General features: G+C 38.7%; 1 protein-coding gene across 3 annotated transcripts in view; it reads right to left on the bottom strand.

The window, feature by feature from the left end:
• The window catches only part of LOC114267863 (callose synthase 3-like), a 125,265-nt gene that overhangs the window by 56,120 nt on the left and 47,816 nt on the right, over positions 1–21,329 (bottom strand). For all 3 annotated transcript variants that reach the window (XR_014357482.1, XM_082910517.1, XM_082910518.1), the window contains exons 15-20: positions 18,317–18,651; positions 18,131–18,183; positions 17,986–18,046; positions 11,242–11,323; positions 11,108–11,157; positions 10,926–11,012 (exon numbers count right to left, since the gene is read on the bottom strand). Coding sequence is in view for 2 of the 3 variants with exons in the window: in XM_082910517.1 (XP_082766643.1) it covers positions 10,926–11,012; positions 11,108–11,157; positions 11,242–11,323; positions 17,986–18,046; positions 18,131–18,183; positions 18,317–18,651 (668 nt within the window). In the remaining variant the exon portion in view is untranslated. The remainder of the gene's footprint in view (positions 1–10,925; positions 11,013–11,107; positions 11,158–11,241; positions 11,324–17,985; positions 18,047–18,130; positions 18,184–18,316; positions 18,652–21,329) is intronic.

Here is a 21,329-nt window from a genome sequence, read left to right as displayed (position 1 = left end):
CTTTATTTTGGAAATTCTATGCAATTGATCAATTAGATAGGAATGCAAATCACTTGCTCTTTCCATAAAAAAACAATTTAAACAACAATTTTGCAAATCAACTATTTAAACAATTCTGAGATCGAATCCATGAGTTGTATAACTAAAATCCCTTGATACTTCAAACTCCTGTGCTTAAGATGACAATCGGTGCCGATACTAGAAATGTGATAAAATCTAGATGAGATAGGGCTGAACTTCAATGTGAAGTTCCCTACATATCCCGGCTCAAGAGAAGGTTCACTCGAGTTTTAACTCTCTCCTTTTGCACTTTTACTTTTGCCAATGTCGTCCTTTCAGGTTTTCATCCTTGTGAGCTCTCATTATTTTCTTTTTCCTTTTTATATGCTCTACATTTTGCTTAGGTTGCCCTTTCGGGTTTTCAGCCCAATGAGCTCGCTTAAAGCTAGTATTTCTTCAATTTGTCCAAGTCAACAGGTTGCACGAATTCTATTCCATCCAGATCCATTACAATTGTGGCTCCTCCTCTCAAGATCTTCTTGATAATGCATGGTCCCGTCTAGGTCAGCTTGAATTTGCCCCTAGGGTCATGTATAGGGGCTCGATTTTCTTTAAGCACTAAGTCCCCTTCCTTTTGATTCTTGGCCTTTACCTTCTTGTTGAATGCTCGTGCAATTCTCCTCTAGTAGCCTTGAACATGATACAGTGCTTGCAACCTCCTATCGTCAAATAGCATCAATTCTTCAAATCTACTCTTCTAACTTTTGGTCTCCTCTATTTAGCACTCCGCTAGTACTTGCAGTGAAGGGATTTCAATCCTAATGGGTAGGACAGCTTCCATTCCATAGTCTAAGGAATAAGGAGTTGTCCCAGTTGAAGTTATGATTGATGTTCGGTATCCCCATAGTGTGAATGGTAACTTGTCTGGCCAGTCCTTATATCTATCAATCGTCTTTCGCAGAATGTTGTTAACATCCTTGTTTGCAGTTTCAACGGCCCCGTTAGTTTGTGGTCGATATGGTGACGACTTATGAAGGGTCACCTTATATTTTTCAAGCAAATCGACCACTTCTACTTTGAAATGGGAACCGTGATTTGACATTATCTTGTTCGGCACTACATATCTACATATAATGTTGTTTTTGATAAACTTGGCCACGTGCGAGGCTTTAAGCACCAAATAGGATGCTGCGTTGACCCACTTGGTGAAATAGTCAATGGCAACCAACATGTATTCATGTTCATTCGATCCTTTTGGCGTGACTGCCCTAGTTACATCGATGCCCCAGACTAAAAAAGGCCAAGGCAAGGTCAAGTTGTGTAGCTGTAATGGTGGTGTACATTCGTGAGGTTGGTGTGAATCTGACACTTGTGACATCTTCTGACAAACTGTATACAGTCGCTCTCCATGATTGACCAGTAGTACCTTTGTCGAAGAATTTTTTTGGCTAGCATCACTCCATTCACATGAGCTTCACATTCTCCATTGTGCATAGCTTCCATGATTCTCTCTCATTCTTCTACATCCACACACAATTTGTGCATTCCCAGATGTCCTCTTTTGAACAGTTTTCCTCCACACAATATGTATTGGGTGGCTAGGCGTCTTATGACTCTCTTGTCCTTTTTTGTTGCCCCTTGTGGGTAGGTGTCTTTCTCTATGAAGTTCCATATATCGTAGTACTAGGGATGCCCATCTTCAACTTCCTCGACTACAACGATCATCTCATAGACTGGTGCATATTTTTTTCTTTAATGATGGGCCTCATCTTGATTCCTTCTAGGATGTCGTCCATGGAGGCTAAAGTGGTCAAGGCATTGGCAAACTGGCTGTTCTCTCTTAGCATGTGGGTAAAGGTAACCTTTATACTATGAATTGTGTGGGTAATTCTCTAGTAGTTCTATCCTACTGCTGGGAATTGTTCGAGTTCATCATGAAGGCACGCGATTCACCCATATGATCCACAAATTCAGTTCAAGCAAAAACGGAATGCCAGAATCCATTTTTTTTATGCGTATTATTTTTCCTACAGTTATATTTCAGTGTGTTTTGAGGGAAACACTAAAATTCCATTATTCCATTAGTATTTCATTTCAATGGAAACAAATGGAAATTTTGTTCCTTGTTTTTCATTCCATCCACGTTTCCACTTTACTCTAGAGGGGTTATAACTGTAGGTTTTTAAAGTTAAAGATGCGTATGCGTTTCCAAGGAACAGTACAATGGGGTAAAAAAAAATTCTCCTTTTTTGAATTCAAGGCATAAAAAATAGATGCAACCCAAATACAAAGGTTAATCCATGATACACTAAAATGAAAATATACAAAGGAGGCATAAAAAATGGGCTTAGGTTTCTACAAATGCAAAGAATTAAAAAAATCAAGAAGCAAAAAATCCATTTTACCTTGTTGTTTGACCTTTTAACAGTCCTTGACTTTTAAATATAGTGGGATCACCTCCATGTGATTTTGAACTAAATGTTACCGTAACACTTTCCATCCAAATTAATGGAAAATACAAAGCCACATGCCAGAGTTGCAACATGGCATGAATAAAAACCAAAAATGGCATGGGGAAAATGCATAAATGCCTTACAAGTGCATCGAAATGATAAAAATACCCCACTCCATCTCCCCTCTGCTCCATCTACATACCATTGCACCGCTAATGCTGACCGCCATCACAACAATCATTGGTACATCACCACCCTCAGTCTCTCTCTCTCTCCGCTCCATTGTTGATCACCACTATTGCTGCCATCATTACTAGAGCCACTGCCAGCCCTTTTCTTCCTTCCCTTTTAATGCCTTCTCCACTGGTTCCCCAAGCCTGTTGTTGGACATGCTTGCAAGTTAATTCTCTAGCTAAATTTCCTATCCACTCTATAACAAACAAGGGGAAAAGAACCATTTAAAAACGTCTACTTCATGATCAAATGTTGGGTGCTAAGACATGGTTTGGAACACAACATAAAGTGGAAGCAAGGTGATGGCATGGCCAGTGGAAACATGTGCTTCTTGTGAGAATATTATGTTACTTATGGAATTATTAGATTCATTGTATTTCCTATTTCAAATTCAATTGATTGTGCAGATTGATTGTATTTCCTAGTTCAGATTAGGGTTAGGATTGCTATTTATATTGGTTGTAATCTTTGTATTAGCAACAATTGAAGATATAGAAAGACATTCAGAAATCTTACATGGTATCAGAGCAAGGTACGAAACCCTAGCAGCCGTCACGCTTTGGTCGTTGCTTCTGATTTCTGGTTTCGTCCTTAGTCTCTCAACTGAGCTCTCTATTCACGATCGTTGGGTGGTCACCGCCTGATTTCTAGTGTTATCCTTTGTCTCTCCATCAAGCTCCCTAGTCACGATTGTCGAGTGGTCGCCAGAATCGCAATTCATCATCATCCGTGTCGACTCGTCATCATCCATGACCTCTAGTTGGGTCGTCAGGTAGCAAGTTGTATTTGTGGTTCTCTGGTCTCTTCGTTTGACTTCTAGTTCATCTCTCTCAGCTTCGATCTCCTTCAGTCTCTCTCTGGTTCTCGATTTGACTCAGTGGTTCTCAGCACTATTCTCAGAATCTGCTTGGGTATTATACTTAACACCCTATTTTCAGGCTTATTACACTACAACCCCCAGATTTCTCGATATTACCCTTTGACCCCTGATTGGCCATTTTGGGTTTATTACACTTCAATCTCTCAGACTTCTAGTTATCACAATGTCTCTAGCTTTTAATGAGTGCCTTCTGCCATTAGAGAAGCCATTGGAAGTACCACTATCCTAAGAAGAGACGTCTGTCTGCCTCATCTTTTCAATAGTCTCAGAACCAATTCCAGGCTCCTCAAGTTGCGTATACTGCATCTGCTCCGGCTCCTGATCTTGACTTGGCTTCCTTGACTGCTCAGATTAGTCAACTTCAGCATATATTGTCTACCTCCCAACCATCCCAGTTTGCCTCCATTGTTTCCTCTCTTCATTCAGGTTTGCTTGGGTCTTCTTCAGGTAGTTCTTCGTCTGTCTGGATTTTTGACTCAGGTGCCTCTCATCATATGACTCCCTATCTCTTCTTACTTCAAAATTGTACTCCTCCCTTTCCTATTACTGTCAATGCTACTAATAGGTCTGGTATGTTTGTTGTATCTGTTAGGTCTATCCTACTGTCTACTATGTCTGTTGTCTCCATTCCATCTGTCCTTTATGTTCCTCAGTTATCTGTCAGTTCATTATCTATCAGTCAACTTGATGCCTCTAGTTTTGATGTTATCTTTTCTTCTTCTATCTGTTCTGTGCAGGATCGAATGTCTAAGCAGCAGATTGGGACCGGCCGTAGAGTTGAAGACCTCTATGTGGTAGAGAGCTTGCATCTGCCTATGGCAACCTCTCTGACCACCTTTTCCTCTTTTCAATTAGATTCTCTGTCTAGTTCTTTCTACTTGTGGCATTCTAGATTAGGGCATTTGTCTGCTGATCGCTTATGGTCTTTAGCTCAGTCTAGTATATTGGGTAAAGTTTCTCCTAGTGAACTTACTGAATGTCGAGGGGTGTAAACTTGTCAGAATGATAGCCTTACCCTTTCATAAAAGTACTATATCTAATACACCATTTTCTTTAGTTCATATTGATGTTTGGGGCCCTTCTCCTGTTTTCACCAAAGGGGATTCTACATACTATGTGTCATTTGTTGATGACTGCACCCGTTAAACTTGGGTTTATCTTAGGACTTATAAGTCTGATTTCTACCAGATATACCGTACTTTCTAGTCTATGGTCACAACATAGTTTAGGTCTACTATAAAATTGTTGTCGCCTGACTTGCGCGGGGAATACTTTAAAACTGAATTCTGTGAATATTTTGGCCAAATTAGGTACCATTCATGGTTTTAAAAATCGGACCGGACTGGCCGGTTCAACCAGTTGAACCGCCAATTGGTCGGGGTTCCGGTCCAGATACACCCACTAAACCGGTTATAGTGACAAACCAGCCTATTTTGAAAAAACCGAAAAAACCGACGGTCGAATCGCCGAACCGGTCGACCCGGTTCCAGTTCACCGGGTTGAGAAAATGAATTTTTTGTTTTGTTTTTCTTTTTTTATTCTTTCTTTCTTTTTTATTTTATATATATATATATATATATAATAAGAATATAAGAAAATTTTAATTTGAAACTCTTTTTCAAGGTTCTCCTCTTATGAAGAATCCCATTAAGAGTTTGATGAAATTATTGTGAAATTCTTCACCTATTTATAAGAAAAATTCTTTTAAAAAGACTCAAGAAATTCATATGGGATTCAATCAAATGTATTGGAGGAAATATTGAAACTTTGATATCCCTCCAAAATTTTTGCTCTCCTTTCAATCAAATTATTTGAATTAAAAGCTTATGGAGGGAATATTAAATATTTGATTTCATCTTCCAAAATTGAAATTAATAATATTTTAAAATATATTATTATATTTTTCAGTAAAAAAAAAATTAGGACAAATATTTAAGATAATTTAATATTTTTAATATTTTTAATTTATAATTTTATTACTTATATTTTTATTTAAATATAATTTTAATATATTTGTTACGTCACGATTCGATTCCGGTTCAACCCGATGGTTGAACCGGTGACCCCTCTACCCGATCCCTTTTCCGGTTCGCTCACCGGTCTAGTTTTTAAAACATTGGTACCATTCACCAAATTTCTTGTATTGACACACCTACCTAAAATGGTCGAGCTGAGTGTAAACACCGTCATCTCCTTGAGATAGCTAGGTCTTTTATTCTCTTTGCCTCTGTAGCGATCCAAGTTTTTGCCACTTTGCTGAGTATGTCGGGGATTGAGCTGCCCGGTCAGCTCGCGGGAGTCTGGGGAGCAGCGTCCCTTGGCGGGTCCAAGGGCAGTGCCCGGCGAGGTTGAGGGGTAGCGCCCCCGAAGCAAAAATGCAAAATGCATTAGAAGTTGCTTGTCCGCTCAAGCGGCCATTTATGCGCTCGAGCAGAGAATGTTTGGTTTCAGAAGTTTGACCTGTCTGCAAAAGTGCTGGGAAAATGTATTTGACGCTCAAGCGAGGCTTTCCACGCTCAAGCGGACCATATTATATCAGTTCGGGAATCTGATATTTCAGATCACTTTTATATATCTCTCTCTCTCGAAAAACCCTTTCCTCTCCCTTCTCTCTACATTCCCCTACGCCAAATTGGATCAAAACCTTGATTTCTCAATATCCATTTGAGTTCTGCCATAAGTTTTTCATCAAAGTTGGTTAACTTCTTGAGGGCTTTGTTGTGTGCGGTGAAGATCGAGTTTTGATACTGTTGATTTTGGGGGTTTCATCTCATTTCTTCTTCAAAACTTGAGGTAGGGATTTTCTTAGAGTTATATATATATTTTTGCAAGATCTATATGATTTTTGAAATCATCTTTCGATAGCTTTGAAAATTGATTGTTGATTCAAGAAGTTGAGCGATTTTGAAAGTGAGTTTGACACTTGTTCTTTTAAACTGATCTTATGGGTTTTGATCTTCGTTGATTGAAGAAAACATGATTTTGGAAAATTTTCTTTTAAAAGATTTGAGTTGTATAATTTTGGTGAGAAAACCTAGAATTTGAAAAAAAAAATTAAAAGAGACAGAAAATTCATGAATGATATTATATTTATTTTGTGTGTCAAAATAAATGGATGTTTGAAAATTTTCTTATTTATATTTATATCAACGATGAATTTCAAGGAATACGAGAATTGTTGTTTATTTTGAGAATTGTTGTTTATTTTGAAAATTATTGTTCAAAACGTTAAAATAGTCTTAAAATGACTAATTGTTGAGGATACTTGAGAAGAGAGAATTGTGTTATTACGTGGATGATGAATTGAAATAAAAATATTTATATTTATCTTGTGTTGTTAGCATAACAATTCATTTGATTACATTAAACTTTGAAAGTTGATTTAAAAACTTGCATTGAGAAAAGAATGTTGAGAAACAGGTTTTCATAAAATGGTTTTAGGGTAAATACGTTGGTAAGTCTTGATAGGTGGTGTAGATGATATTGAATAAGTTGGCCTGAGAGTCCGGGATGAAAGACCGAAAACCCGCACGGATAGATATTGAGCCTTCCGGTTAATACCGGTAAAAATGACAATTCGGTAGTACTTGTATAGTTTACTTGCAGACACCGCCCTAGGGATTACCAGAGTCTTATTTACCGCCCTTGAAATAAATTGTTAAGTTTTGAACAATTGAAATTGCATGACATCATTGAGCATGATGGTTTTCAAAAGATGAAAATGTGATTTATCTTCAAAAAGGGCATAACATGGCATGTGCATTTCATCTCTTTAGACTTGTATAAAATGTATATACTTTGTTAAGGATTTTCTACTGGACTTTATGTTTACCCTACGGGATTTTTGTACAGGAAAAGATGTGATGCCGCCTAACTAAAGGCGAGGAAATGTGTGTTGAGAGTACGAGACTCTCATTTGTGTAACCAGACTGAAGCCTTGGAAACTTGTAAACCCTTGGAGGTATTTATTTTTTTATTTACTTGTTGTTGGATTAATGTATTGTTGCATGAAGAACTATTATACAATATAATGTAAGTTTGGAGATTTATATTCAGTTTTTCTTGAAAGAGCCATGATTGTTGTATTATCATTTGAGCTAGAAATTTAGGGCGTTACATCCTTCGTTCCGGCTCCATTTTGGGGTGAGGCAGTTCTTACTGCTGCTTTTCTTCTCAACCGTATGCCTACTCCCTTTCTTTCTGGTCAGTCTCTTTATGAGGCTCTGTTTTCTCGACTTTCTAATTACTCCCTCCTTCATGTGTTTGGGTCTGCTTGTTTTGTCTTTTTACCCCGTAAGGATAGAACCAAACTTAGTGTCCAGTCTGTCCTATGTGTCTTTTGGGTTATAGTCTCACTCAGAAAGGTTATCGCTATTATGACCCTGTTTCCCGTTGCCTTTATGTCTCCCGCCATGTTGCCTTTCTCGAACGTATACCTTACTTTTAGCTTCCTTCTCTCACCGTCCCAGTTTCCAAAGAAGATTTGGTTCATATTGATCTGTTTCCTTCTGAGGTCCTGTCTAATGAGTGCTTCTCCACAATTCCTTCTGAGCTTGTTCCATCTTCTCCTCCTGCTTTACCTTTAGCCGTTTCTCTTTCGGTTTCTTCTTTTCCTTCGTTGTTAGTTTATTCTCGTCGCAAGGCTCCTCCTCTACCGGTTGTCTCTACCCTTGCTGCTGATCCTCCTGCTTCTGACGACTTTGATCCTGCTGCACATTAATATCCTACTCAAGTGCGTCATCCTCCAAACAGGTTGGGTTGGTCTAATATATGTTTTTCTACTTCTTATCGTACTTTTTTGTCTACTATTCACTCTTTTTCAAAACCTTAGTCTCACAAGGAGGCCTGTCAGGATCTTTATTGGGTTTAAGCTATAGAGGATGAGTAGTTTGCTTTACAGAAAACTAGTACTTGGGAGTTAGTTCATTTGCCTGGTGTTAAGAATCTGATTGGTTGCAAATAGGTTTACAAAGTCAAGACTCATTCCGATGGTTCTCTTGAGCGCTACAAAGCTTGTCTGGTTGCCAAAGGTTTCTCACAGGAGTATGGTATTGATTATAAGGAGACTTTTGCTCCTGTTGCTAAGGAGACTTTTGCTCTTGTTGCTGAGATGACTATTGTCCGTACTTTGATCACTGTTGCTATTTTCGTTCTTGGCCTTTTTATCAGATGAATGTTAAGAACGCTTTTCTTAATGGCCATCTCACAGAAGAGATTTACATGCGTCTTCCCCTTGGCATTCACCATTCCTCTGGACAGCTTTGTCGCCTTTGGCGTGCTCTGTATGGTCTGAAGCAATCTCCTCGTGCTTGGTATGATCGCTTTCAGATTGCTGTTACTGCGCTTGGGTTTCATCCTTGTGCTCATGACTCTGGTTTATTTCTTCTTCACACCTCTGCTAGATTTGTTGCCTTATTACTGTATGTGGATGATATGATCATCACTGGCTCTAACTCTTCTGCTATCTCTGAGGTCAAGCAACATCTTTTCTGCACCTTTGAAATGAAAGATCTGGGTCCCTTGCGGTATTTTCTTGGAATTAAGGTAGCTTCTTCTCCCAATAGCTACTTTTTATCTCAGGCCAAGTATGCCAATGAGGTTATTCATCGTGCTGGTTTTACTGACACTAAGATTTCTAATACCCCCATCGAGCTTAATGTGAAGCTCACCACTGCTGATGGTTTCTTCTAGATGATCTTACTTTATATCGAGAGCTCGTGAGTTGCTTAGTCTATATAACAGTTACTCGCCCTGATCTTCCGTATGTTGTTCATGTGATTAGTCAGTTCGTTTCTGCTCCTTGTTCTACCCATTGGGCTGCTTTGGTTCAGATTCTTTGCTATCTCCGGGGTACTATCTTTTAGAGTTTACTGTTGTCTTCTACTTCCTCTTTGGACTTGGTGGCTTATGGTGATTCTGATTGAGGCTGGTGATGTCACTGATCGCAAGTCCACTTCTGGCTTCTACATGTTTCTTGGTGATTCTTTGATTTCTTGAAAGAGCAAGAAACAGACTGTTGTTGTGCATTCCACTGCCGAGGCTGAGTACCGTGCTATGACTCATGCCACTGCTGAGATTGTTTGGCTTCGTTGTCTCTTGACTGATTTGGGTGTCCCTCAAGTCTTCTCCGACCTCCCTTTACTATGACAACAGCAATGCTATTCAGATTGTACATAACACAGTCTTTCATGAGCGGACGAAGCACATTGAAATTGATTGTCATTTTGTCCGTCAGCATCTGCAGTCTAGCTCCATCTCGCTTCTTTTCGTCTCTTCGGCCTTGCAACTTGCCGATTTCTTTATGAAGACTCACACCATTACTCGCTTTCAGTTTCTTCTTGGCAAACTCTCCGTGTTTTCTGTTAAAACACCTTAAGTTTGAGCGGGGGTATGAGAATATTACGTTACTTATGGAATTATTAGATTGATTATGTACATTGATTGTATTTCCTAGTTTAGATTAGGGTTAGGATTGCTATATATATTGGTTGTAATCTTTGTATTAGCAACAATTGAAGATACATAAAGACATTCAGAAATCTTACACCTCTAAGAGTTCAAAGAGGGGGGAGGCAGACAAATTGCAGTGAGTCTACAACCTTTAAAGCTTATCAGGTTATTAGCATCGCAAGTGTAAAGGGTAAAAATTTGGCCACAAGCACCTATACAGTTGAAGAATATTACCTACCAAAATGGGGTGACAAAAGCTTCCAACATTAGATACATGAAGCAATGAGAGGGTAATTGTTTTTTCCTATTAGCTTCTTTTTTTCATGAAGGGAAAAAATGTAGGACAACAGAATAGAGACACAACAGAGAGTGAGTTGAGGTCAGATTTTGAGCAAGAAAGCAACGCTATTCTCATCTATTACTATCCTATTTTTTCCTCATTCAAGTTCTTGAGCCAAAAGAAAAGCAATTTTAAAATAAAAACAAAAATAAAGAGTTGTCTCAAAGAAGATTAATCTGTAACATTTGAAAAGAATAGAAGGAGAATAACAAGAAAGAAAGGATAATGGAGAGCAGCAAATAAACACACTAATCTATTGAAACATTCAGCTTGTATGTACTGAGGAAGTCTGTGCAAGAAGGCGGATTTCCTCCGATCAACGGAAATAACCGATCAATGAGCCTGGGTTACTATTAATTGGGTTAGAAGGCAGAAACTTCATTATAATTGAGCACAAAGTTGTAAGTACTAATTATATTATTACTGTGGTCGGCAACTGCTTCATGACAATGAAGCCCAAAGACGAGGTTTTTTGTTCTAATTATTGGCAAAATAAAGTGTTAGAAGCAGTGGCACAAAATATGCATGCAAGTCATAGAACGAAAAAAGAAAAAAGAAGTCCATTAACCTCTCCAAGACGACGGAATGCACCATAGATACCTCCAAACAATGTGGAGAATATAGAATACCAGATCTGGACGTCCATAAAATAGACCTAAACAAATAGAGGCATTAATAACATAGATGTAAAGCAGGCCAAATAGGAGCCAAAAAAAAAGAAGAAAGTATTGAAAGGGGTTCAATCCATACAAGAATAATTGGAGCCCACAGTGCAATCACAGCACCAATGTTATTCCTTGCTGCAAAGCAGAAGACAGTGTAAGAGACCAATTCATGCAATAAGAAAATATTAGAGGTTTACACCATCTATTCATGTTTGTTACCACGAGGAAAGAATTCATGCCACTGATAATTTGTTATGTGAATGCTCATGATAGCTTTTGTTGGATTCACAAGAGGCCTTATCTGCAATAGAGAAATATTTAAAACAAGTTACAAAGAATTGGACTACATCCTAATAAAGATTGGCAAACCTCCTTTTTGAAAATCACAACAGAGATTTTACTGAAATTCAAGAATCAAATTAACACAACATATCCCTTTTTGCTAACTTCAACTGAACAGTAAGCATACATGTGGATAATTATTTACATATAGAGCAGACAAACAAAAGAGAAACATTAACAACTGACAAAACCTTACAAAAAAGGTGAAATTGGTTTATGGTTACCAAAGTATTGCTAAATCTACGTTCAAAAACGAAATAGATGAAACAGAAAACGCATTGAAGGAAACTAAACAAATAAATAAGTGTTTCCCAAAATCATCTTAAAACATAGTCCTGTTGCAAAAGTAGCTTTGCAGTTCTGAATTGATGCCAATTAGAAACACATGAAATGGACCATCAAATATTAGAGAATGCTGGACGGAGCCATACACCAAATGTGGTTGTTTATTTATTCCTATAAAGGACTCATTGGTTGTCAAAGATAATATGCAAATTAGGCATGACAGAGCCCAAAAACCTCTTGCACAACATCTATATTCAACTTCTGAAAATCCATTTGCCAATCTCCAAAACCCACACTCCTTATTCATCCCATGATATTGTGTTGTTTTGGGAGAGTTGAAAGGAAGTTGTGGTTCTCTCACTAGGAAAGTCACAATAATTATCCATCAAGTATTAAATCATCTGACTGATGAAAGAATAACTTTTCTTAAGTTCTATAGTATTATCTTCAAAATCATCTCACCACTAAAACAGAAGAGCATCACTTCAACCAACCTCAACAATTATGAACGTTGTAAAAAAATTCTCACTCTCCTAAATTTTATTTATTTATTGATAAATAACATTTCCTTCTATGACACCGGCATTGCATAAGCCCAACTGACTTTATTTATTGCATTTTTTTTATTTGGGGATCAAAGTTGCTTTTGATGTTAGTTTCCCAACGAGTCCCATTATTTCTTCTTGTTAAGTTATGTGTTTGAGGGTATTAGTAATTGAAAAGCCCAGCCCACACATCTCCTTAAAACCCAGCTATTAAGGAGAGAGAAATTGGAGCCTTATAACTAGCACAAATGGGGAAACTCCAAGTGATGTGGGACACATTCCAACATTAGTGTCATTGTACTTATTCTCTTATTATTATAAATAGATGTGTTTAGTGAGGTAAGAAACCTAATTAGGTTTTGTGCCTCTTCTTCCAGCAAATCTTTTCTCTCTATCTCTCTCTCTCTCTCTCTCTCTCAACTCTTATGCTTCAGTTTTAACTTGGTATTAGAGCTAAGATCTTTTTTCTGTTCTTCTATTTATTTATTTCTAAATATCGTTTTTTTTTTCATTTATTTGTTCTTGTCAATAATGTAAAAAAAAAAAAAAAAAAAAAAAAAAAAAAAAAAAAAAAAAACTGTGCCACTATGATCGACTAGGGAAGGGGATTGCCATAAAAAAGTTCAATTTTTTTTTTTTTTCTTCTGTTTGCCTATTTTTCCGAATTTTTCTTTATTTTCTGGAAAAATAGGCCTATTTTTTTATTTCTTCATTCTGGTAGTTTATGGTTTGATTCAACCCTTGGGTTCACTTCTCTAGGAGCCGACTGGATGTTTTCTGGCCTTCTTTGGCATTGGTTGATGGTTCAAGATGATTTTTAATTGTTTTTTTTTGGCTTTCCAGTGCTTTAGTTGATGGTTTTTTCGGTCTTCATCTCTGTGTTTTTGGCTTTCTGCTACAACGTGAGTGTTTTTTGGCCCCTTTTTTGCTGTTGTTAGGCTAGGTTGTTGGGAAATAATCTGCTCTTCACGATTCTCTTCGATTGTTGTGGTTGTATTCTTTTTTGGGTGTGAAAGCACTGGTTTTTGGTTATGGCTGATGATGATAAGACTCCTGTAAGCAGCGAGGTGAAAGAGTCCAGTTCCAACGTCTCTCTCAGTGATAATTCCTCTTCAGCTTACTTCAGTCAAGTTGAATGGCACAAATTACTTGGTTTGGTCGCATTCTTTTCAATTGGCCATTACTGCTCGTGGCATGTCTGGATACATCGAGGGAATTACCAAGGCTCCCAAGGAGGATGTACCAGCCCGAGAGAAATGGCTTAAGGAGAATGCCCTTGTCATGTCTTGGCTCATTAACTCTATTCATCCCAGGATTAACCGCTCCTTTGTTTTGATGTATAGCGCTCATGAGATATGGATTGTTACTGCTCAGATGTATTCACAGTGTGGTAATGATGCCTAGGCCTATGAGTTGCAGAAGAAAATACGGGGGTTTTATCAGAAGGATAGCTCCCTTGCCGAGTACTATGCCAAGTTAAGTAGCTTGTGGCAAGAGATCAACAATTAACAGAACTTCGAGTCTGTTTGTTCTCAAGATGCAACTACCTTTCAGTAGATGGTATCAAAGGAGAGGGTTTATGATTTTTTTTACTGTCTTGACATTGAGTATGATCAGATTCATGTTCTAATTTGTGGCCGAGATCCTTTTCCCACTGTGCGTGAGGCATATGCTTATGTTTAGCTAGAAAATAGTCGGTGTAGTGCTATGGCTCATCAGCCTCTCCAAGAGTGCTCCGATCTAGCTATTTCTTCTGCTTCGAAAGATGGCCATATCTCCAAATCTGGGGGCAAAGGTGCTAGTCTTGAACATGGTTAGATTACTTGTGATTATTATGGAAAAGATCGACATGATAGGGAACATTGTTGGAAGTTACATGGTCGTCCTTCTCAAGGTCGGGGTGGTGCCCATACTGGTACTAGTGGACGTGGTGGCACTATTAGTTCTCATGCCAATCTCCCTGAGTCTTCTGCCAGCACCCCGGGTGATTCTGCCACACTTTCCCATGATGGGTTGCACACTCTCCGGTGTCTAATGGCTCGGCTTGATTCTCCCTTTGTCCCTACATTTGATCCTCCCTCTACTTCCAACTTTGCTTCCACAGGTATTCCTACGAGTGCCTTGAGTCCTTTTCTTCTTCTTCATATCCTTGAATCATTGACTCCAGCAATACTGACCACATGACAGGTTTGTCTCATATTTTCCACTCTTACTCTCCTTGTTTTGGCAAGGATAAAGTAAGAGTTGTTGATGGGTCTTTATCTTCTGTGTCTGGGACAGGCTATGTTCATTGCTCTTCGTCTATTTCTATTTCTTCTATTCTTCATGTTCCCTAGTTCTCTACTAATTTACTCTCTGTTAGCCGTCTTACCAATTCGTTAAATTGTTCCATAACCTTCTATCCTTCTCATTGTGTTTTTCAGGAACAGGGTACGGGGAGAATGATTGGCAGTGGTAAAGCACATGGGGGCCTATACTTTCTGGATGCTGGACTTTCATCCCTTGGATCTTCTCACAGCGCTCTTTAAGCGATTGGCTCTTCCGCCCTTCCTCTGTTACATTAGTGGCATAGGCATTTAGGACATCCCTCTATTTCTATTTTAGACAAACTTTTTCCTACTTTAGTAGAGGATCATCACAGGAATAATTTTCATTGTGATGCTTGTGAGTTTCCTAAGCATAAACGTTCTTGTTATCCTCTAATTAGTAAAAGAGGTCTTTTTCCTTTTATAGTTATTCATTATGATGTTTGGGGTCCCTCTCGTGTTATGTCCGTCTCTGGTTATCAGTGGTTTGTCACTTTCATTAATTGTTATTCTCTTATGACTTGAGTTTACTTACTCCAAACCAAAAATAAAGTTTTTTTCTTGTGTTTCAGACATTTCATAAAATGGTGCTTACTCAATTTGCTACCCCTATTAAAGTCCTTCAGAGTGATAATGGCACTGAATATATTGATGGTGCGTTTCGGGCATATCTTGAAGCCCATGGTACACTTTATCAAACTAGTTGTGTTGGTACTTCTGAACAGAATGGTGTTTCCGAACGCAAGAACCGTCATCTTCTTGAGGTTGCTCGTGCTCTCATGTTCACAATGCATGTTCCTAAACGATACTGGGGTGATGTGGTCCTTACTGCTACATATCTTATTAGCTGCATGCCTTCAAGTGTCCTCCAGTTTCAACGGCCTCTTGACCTTCTTCTCCGTACTTCTATTCACCTTGTTTCTCTTCCACCTAAAGTGTTTAGTTGTGTTTACTTTGTCCATTCCTCTCGTCTCACTCGCAACAAACTTGATCCCAAGGCCTTGAGGTGCATTTTTCTCGGTTATTCATCTACTCAAAAAGGCTATCGGTGTTATGATCCTTATTCTCGCAAGGTTCATGCTTCTATCGATGTTACTTTCTTTGAGTCAAAGTCATTCTTTCCGAGATTCTCTCTTCAGGTGGAGGTCTCTACTCCAGAAGAGATTGGTTTCCCGGACTCGATGTTGTTTCCTTCCACTTCCACTAGTTGTAAGGGGAAAAGTGAGCCATGTAGAGAGGGGGTAGCTAATTCCTTGTATTCATGGGGAGTCTAGTCGGTTGGATAGATCAGATCTCAAGACCTACTCTCAACGACAGAGGGAGTCGATGACTGATGTGATGCCATGCCAATCATCTCCATCTCCGATTTTAGGTAATGAGTCAGCAATTACTAATTATCCTATCCCTACTAGTGATGTTCATAAAGTTGATAACTCAGATCTTCCTATAGCTCTTATGAAAGGAGTTAGAACTTGCACTCAACATCCTATATCTTATTTTGTGCCATATGATTCATTATCTTCATCGTATCGTGCCTTTGTTTTGTATTTGTCTTCTATATCTATTCCGCAGGGTTGAAAGGAAGCTCTTAGTGATCCTAAGTGGAAAGAAACTATGGCAGAGGAGATGAGAGCACTGAGTAAGAATGGCCCTTGGGAGTTAGTTTCTCTACCAATCGGGAAAAGGCCTGTCAGGTGCAAATGGGTGTTCACAGTTAAGCAGAAAGCTGATGGGACCATTGGGAGATATAAGGCGAGGCTTGTTGCTAAAGGGTTTACTCAGACCTGTGGTACTGACTATTAGGATAACTTTGCTCCAGTGGCCAATATGAATTCCATTCGTGTCCTTCTTTCTTATGCAACAAATCTGGGGTAGACATTACAACAATTGGATGTGAAGAATGCTTTTCTTCATAGGGATCTAGAGGAAGAAGTATATATGGATGTTCCTTCAAGTTTTTCTTCTCTAGCCACTGAGGGGAAGGTTTGCAGGTTAAAGAAGTCCTTGTATGGGTTGAAACAATCTCCTAGGGCTTGGTTCGATAAGTTCCTTAAGGCAATGCTCAGATTTGGATATAAGCCAAGCCATGCAGATCATACTTCGTTCATCAAACGGTGTGGAGATAAGATCATTATTCTTATCGTCTATGTGGATAACATTGTGGTAATAGGCAATGATGAAGAGGAAATGTCCAAAGTCAAAGCTTAACTTTCTAGGGAATTTGAAATCAAAGATCTCGGTCCCTTATGGTACTTTCTTGGAATTGAGATTGCGAGATCAGAGAAGGGCATCTTCATTTCTCAAAGGAAGTATATCTTGAATTTACTCGAGGAAGTAGGCATGTTGGGATGTAGACAAACTGATTCTTTTATAAGGGCTAATCATATGCTCAATGGTGACGGAGATCATGTGGACAAGGGAAGGTATCAAAGGCTTGTGGGAAGACTGATATATTTCTCTCATACCAGGCCAGATATTGCATATTAAGTTTTGTTAGCCAATACATGCATGATCCTCGGATGAGGCATTTGGATGCAGTTCATCGAATCTTAAGGTATCTTAAATCAGCTCCTGGAAAAGGCATCTTGTTCTCCAATCATGGTCATTTAAGGTTAGGGGCCTTCACAGATGCAGATTGGGCTGGTGCTATTGTACATTTGTAGAAGGGAATTTGGTGACTTAGCGAAATAAGAAGCAATCAGTTGTTGCCAAATCGAGTGCAAAAGCGGAGTATCAAGCCATGGCGCATGGTATTTGTGAGTTGATGTGGCTTAAAGTTTTACTGGCTGACCTAGGATTGTTGGTGGTTCCATGTGACTATATTGTGATAATAAGGCCGCTATTAAGCCGGTTTAGCATGATAGGACTAACCACATCGAGATTTATCAACATTTTATCAAGGAGAAAGTGAATAGTGGCATCATTTGTTTGTCTTTTGTCACATCTAAAGATCAGTTAGGTGATGTGTTTATCAAAGGGTTAGGAAGCACAGATCAGTTAGCTGATGTGTTTACCAAAAGGTTAGGGAGTGAAGTGTTTCATCATATTGTATGCAAGTTGGGCATAAGAGATATCTATTCACCAACTTGAGGGAAAGTGTTAAGTTATGTGCTTGAGGGTATTAGTGTCATTGTACTTATTCTCTTATTATTATAAATACACGTGTTTAGTGAGATAAGAAGCCTAATTAGGTTTTGTGCCTCTTCTTCCAGCAAATCTCTTCTCTCTCTCTCTCTCTCAACTCTTATGCTCTAGTTTTAACTCTTCTTCCATCTTGCAATGTCCGCAAGTGACGCATCCAAGCCAACCATTTTGCATCATGCACTACAAAATGATTATTTCTAATTTCCATGGGGACACCGCTCTTCACTGCCCTTTTTCAATTAACTAGTGTCACAACAGCAAACTTAAAGTAGTACTGATTCGTATATAATATGTTAGTATATCAAGTTGAAATGAATATGGAGAATGGACAAGAGAAACACCTCTATGTAGTAACTGAATGCTAACTTTGTCATTATAAGAAGAACCCAAAACATTGTGTACCTGGAAGTTTAAATCGAGTATTAAGAGAAATCAACAATATGATTCTAGTACATCAAACATGACATTCACCCGTTGGATTCTTACTTGAAAAGAGAAAATGTACTCTCGTGCATCCCCTTTCCAACATAAAGCCAAGGCTGTAAGATATCATACAAACTCTTGGTCAATCATATGAAATTGTATTTCATTTAGGTAACATTACAATTAACAGTAAACTCTCTGTCAATCACATAAACCACCAAAAAGTGAAAGGTAAGGAGATGCACATACCTGTGACCACCACATCATCAACATCACAACTCTATAGTTTGATCTCTCAAGCAATCGACGGATGAAGGGGAAAAGAAACAATATTGCAGCGAGCATATTTGGTGACAAGTAGATAACAACAGCCACAATAAACAATGAAGGCGACTTGGAATTATTGCCAAACCAACTTTTAACGGTTTGAGCAAATGCAGGAGGATCCTTCCAAGTATAAGCATATGTGATTGGCAGAATTATCACCCATGCAGAAGCAGACACAACCTTTAATATGTATCGTAGCTTGACATGGAATGACATGCACCTCCTTGCTTTCCAACTAAGGCTAACATCAAGGACAGCTGCAGAATTAAGAAGTATAATAATCATATGGAAACAGTCATGAAGTAGACATCTCATAAAATCATCGGTACAACTTTAGAAGAAATAACACTTCAATTCAACCACATTGCAAAAAGAATACGGATTTGTTCTCATAAAACCACCACATGCCTAAACCTAACTCCGCTTACATATATCTCCAACCATTATTAGATAAGATAAGAGGACGCATTGATACATAAACTGACAACAGCGGAATACACATAAAACTAGATATCGTTCTAGTAGACAAAGACTCTTGAATCCACAAGGAAAATAGAGTAATTTGAAAATTATATTAATAGAGAATGCCTTTGCCTTTAGGCTTACATGACTGTTTATACTAGATAAAGTCTTGGAAACCAAGCATACTTGGAGACCAAGGAAAATATAAAATAATAAACTAATATAATACTTGTCTTGGTCACCAAGAATATTTGGAGACCAAGTATTACAAGAAAGTAACTAGTTACGATAATCCTTGGTCACCAAGGAAATTATATTCTTTAATAAAAATTCTTGGTGGCCAAGTAAAAATTGTCAAAATTATCATTTCCCCCTTAGTCAATAATTTGATTTCCTTGACTTGTGTTTGTCCAATTGCCTCAAGAAATCCGCAGCCACTTGTTCTACATCATTCCCCTCTACTTGGAGAGAACTCACCCTTGAGTTCAAATCCGAATAGAAAGACTCCTCTGCATGATACTCAAAAAGATCAGCAACATTGAAAGTCTTGGAGATCTTCTAATCTTCAGGAAAATCAACCACATAAGCATTGTCATTGATCTTCTTCAAAATCTTGTATAGACCATACTTCCTTAGCTTTAGCTTGTTGTATGTACCTATTGGAAACCTATCTTTGCGCAAGAACACCATCACTGAATCTTGTCAGCTGCTTCTTTGCACCTTGCATTGGTTTCTTCTAGTTTATGTTTCACCTTATCTTGTACTGCTTGAGCTTGTTTAGCCATGGCCTCCGCTGCAACACTTACTTCCGGACTTCTTGGTAGACGAACCAAATCAACTGCATGCCTCGAAGGTGTCACATATACCACAAAGAATGGTAACTTTCTAGTGGCATTGTGAACTGTATTGCTGTAAGCAAATTCGACTTTAGGCAAGGCATGATCCCATTGCTTCAGCTTGTCTCCACATATGCTTCGACCCAAAATTTCCAAAATTCTGTTAGTTACCTCGGGCTGAACATGTCTGTGGATGTGTGGTAAAGCTTCGATTTAATGAAGTATCAAACATCTTCCACAGAGTCACCCAAAAATGGCTAAGGAACTTCACATCACGATCAGAAGTAATAGATTGATGTACTCCATGCAAGCGAACAACCTCCAGAAAGAACAATCAAGCCACGCGAGATGTGTCAGAAGTCTTTCGGCAAGGAATGAAATGAGCCATCTTAGAAAACCTGTCGACAACCATAAATACAGAATCTACTCCTCGTTGGGTACGACAGAGTCCCAACACAAAATCCATAGACAAGTCTTCCCAGATATTGTTAGGCACAGGTAAAGGCATATAAAGACCAATATTTTGAGACTGACCTTTGGATACCTGACACGTATAGCACTTCCTTACAAAATTCCCAACATCTCGCTTCAATTGAGGCCACAACTAACGTTCCTCCAAGCTTGCTATGGTCTTGTCTCTACCCAAATGTCCGCTCCATCCTCCATGTAGGTCTCAGATTAGCTTTCCAAAGAGACGTCTTAGGAATGCAAAGACAATTTCCCTTTAATAAATATCCCTCAGTGACATGAAAATCAGTGACAGGTCTATTATCTTTACATTTACCCCATCTCTCTATAAAATCTTCATCTTCTTGGTAAAGCCCCTTCAAGCTCAAATGCCACAATCTCATGGGTCAATGTAACTAGCAAATTTGCACGACGGCTTAACGCATTTGCAACCCGATTCAAAGTCCCTAACTTATGTCGAATGGTGTAAGGAAACTTTTGAAGAAATGTAGACCATTTGACATGCATGTTGCTTAGGTGCTTCTGACTGTTGATGAACTGCAATGCTAGATGATCCATGTATAGGAGCAACTCTCGTTGTGCTAGGTAATGTTCCCAATGCTTGAGAGCTTGTACCACCGCACAAAACTCTTGGTCATAGGTACTCCACTTTTGTCGGGCTTCACTTAGCTTTTCACTAAAGAAAGCCACTGGTCTCTTCTCTTGTGAAACAACTGCTCCAATTCCCATACCGCTAGCATCGCACTCCACCTCAAAAATCTTTTCGAAGCTAGGTAGAGCTAATACTGACATGGTGAAAAGCTTCTCTTTAATCAAAGCAAAGCTGTTCTCAGCATCGTCTCCCCAAAAGAACTTACCCTTCTTCATGCACTCTGTGATTGGCGCCATGATTGAACTAAAATTGCGGACGAATCGACGGTAGAATGTAGCTAACCCATGAAAGCTTTGAACATCACTGACAGTTGTTGGCATTGGCCACTCTCAGATAGCATGAAATTTTTCTCCATCCAAATGAATACCTTCTGAATTAATCACATACCCCGAGAACAATAGACTACTTGTCATGAAACTACAGTTCTTGAGGTTAATAAACTACTTATTCTCCTGCAAAATTGTTAGCACTTGCTACAAATGCTCTATATGGTCCCTTTCAGATTTGCTACAAATCA

This window comes from Camellia sinensis, unplaced genomic scaffold (assembly GCF_055761805.1).
Source record: "Camellia sinensis isolate YWXY unplaced genomic scaffold, ASM5576180v1 Unanchor1, whole genome shotgun sequence".
In the NCBI taxonomy this organism is placed as follows: domain Eukaryota; kingdom Viridiplantae; phylum Streptophyta; class Magnoliopsida; order Ericales; family Theaceae; genus Camellia; species Camellia sinensis.
The sequence above is the reverse complement of the archived record's forward strand: the minus strand, read 5'-3'. Positions and strand labels throughout refer to the sequence as shown.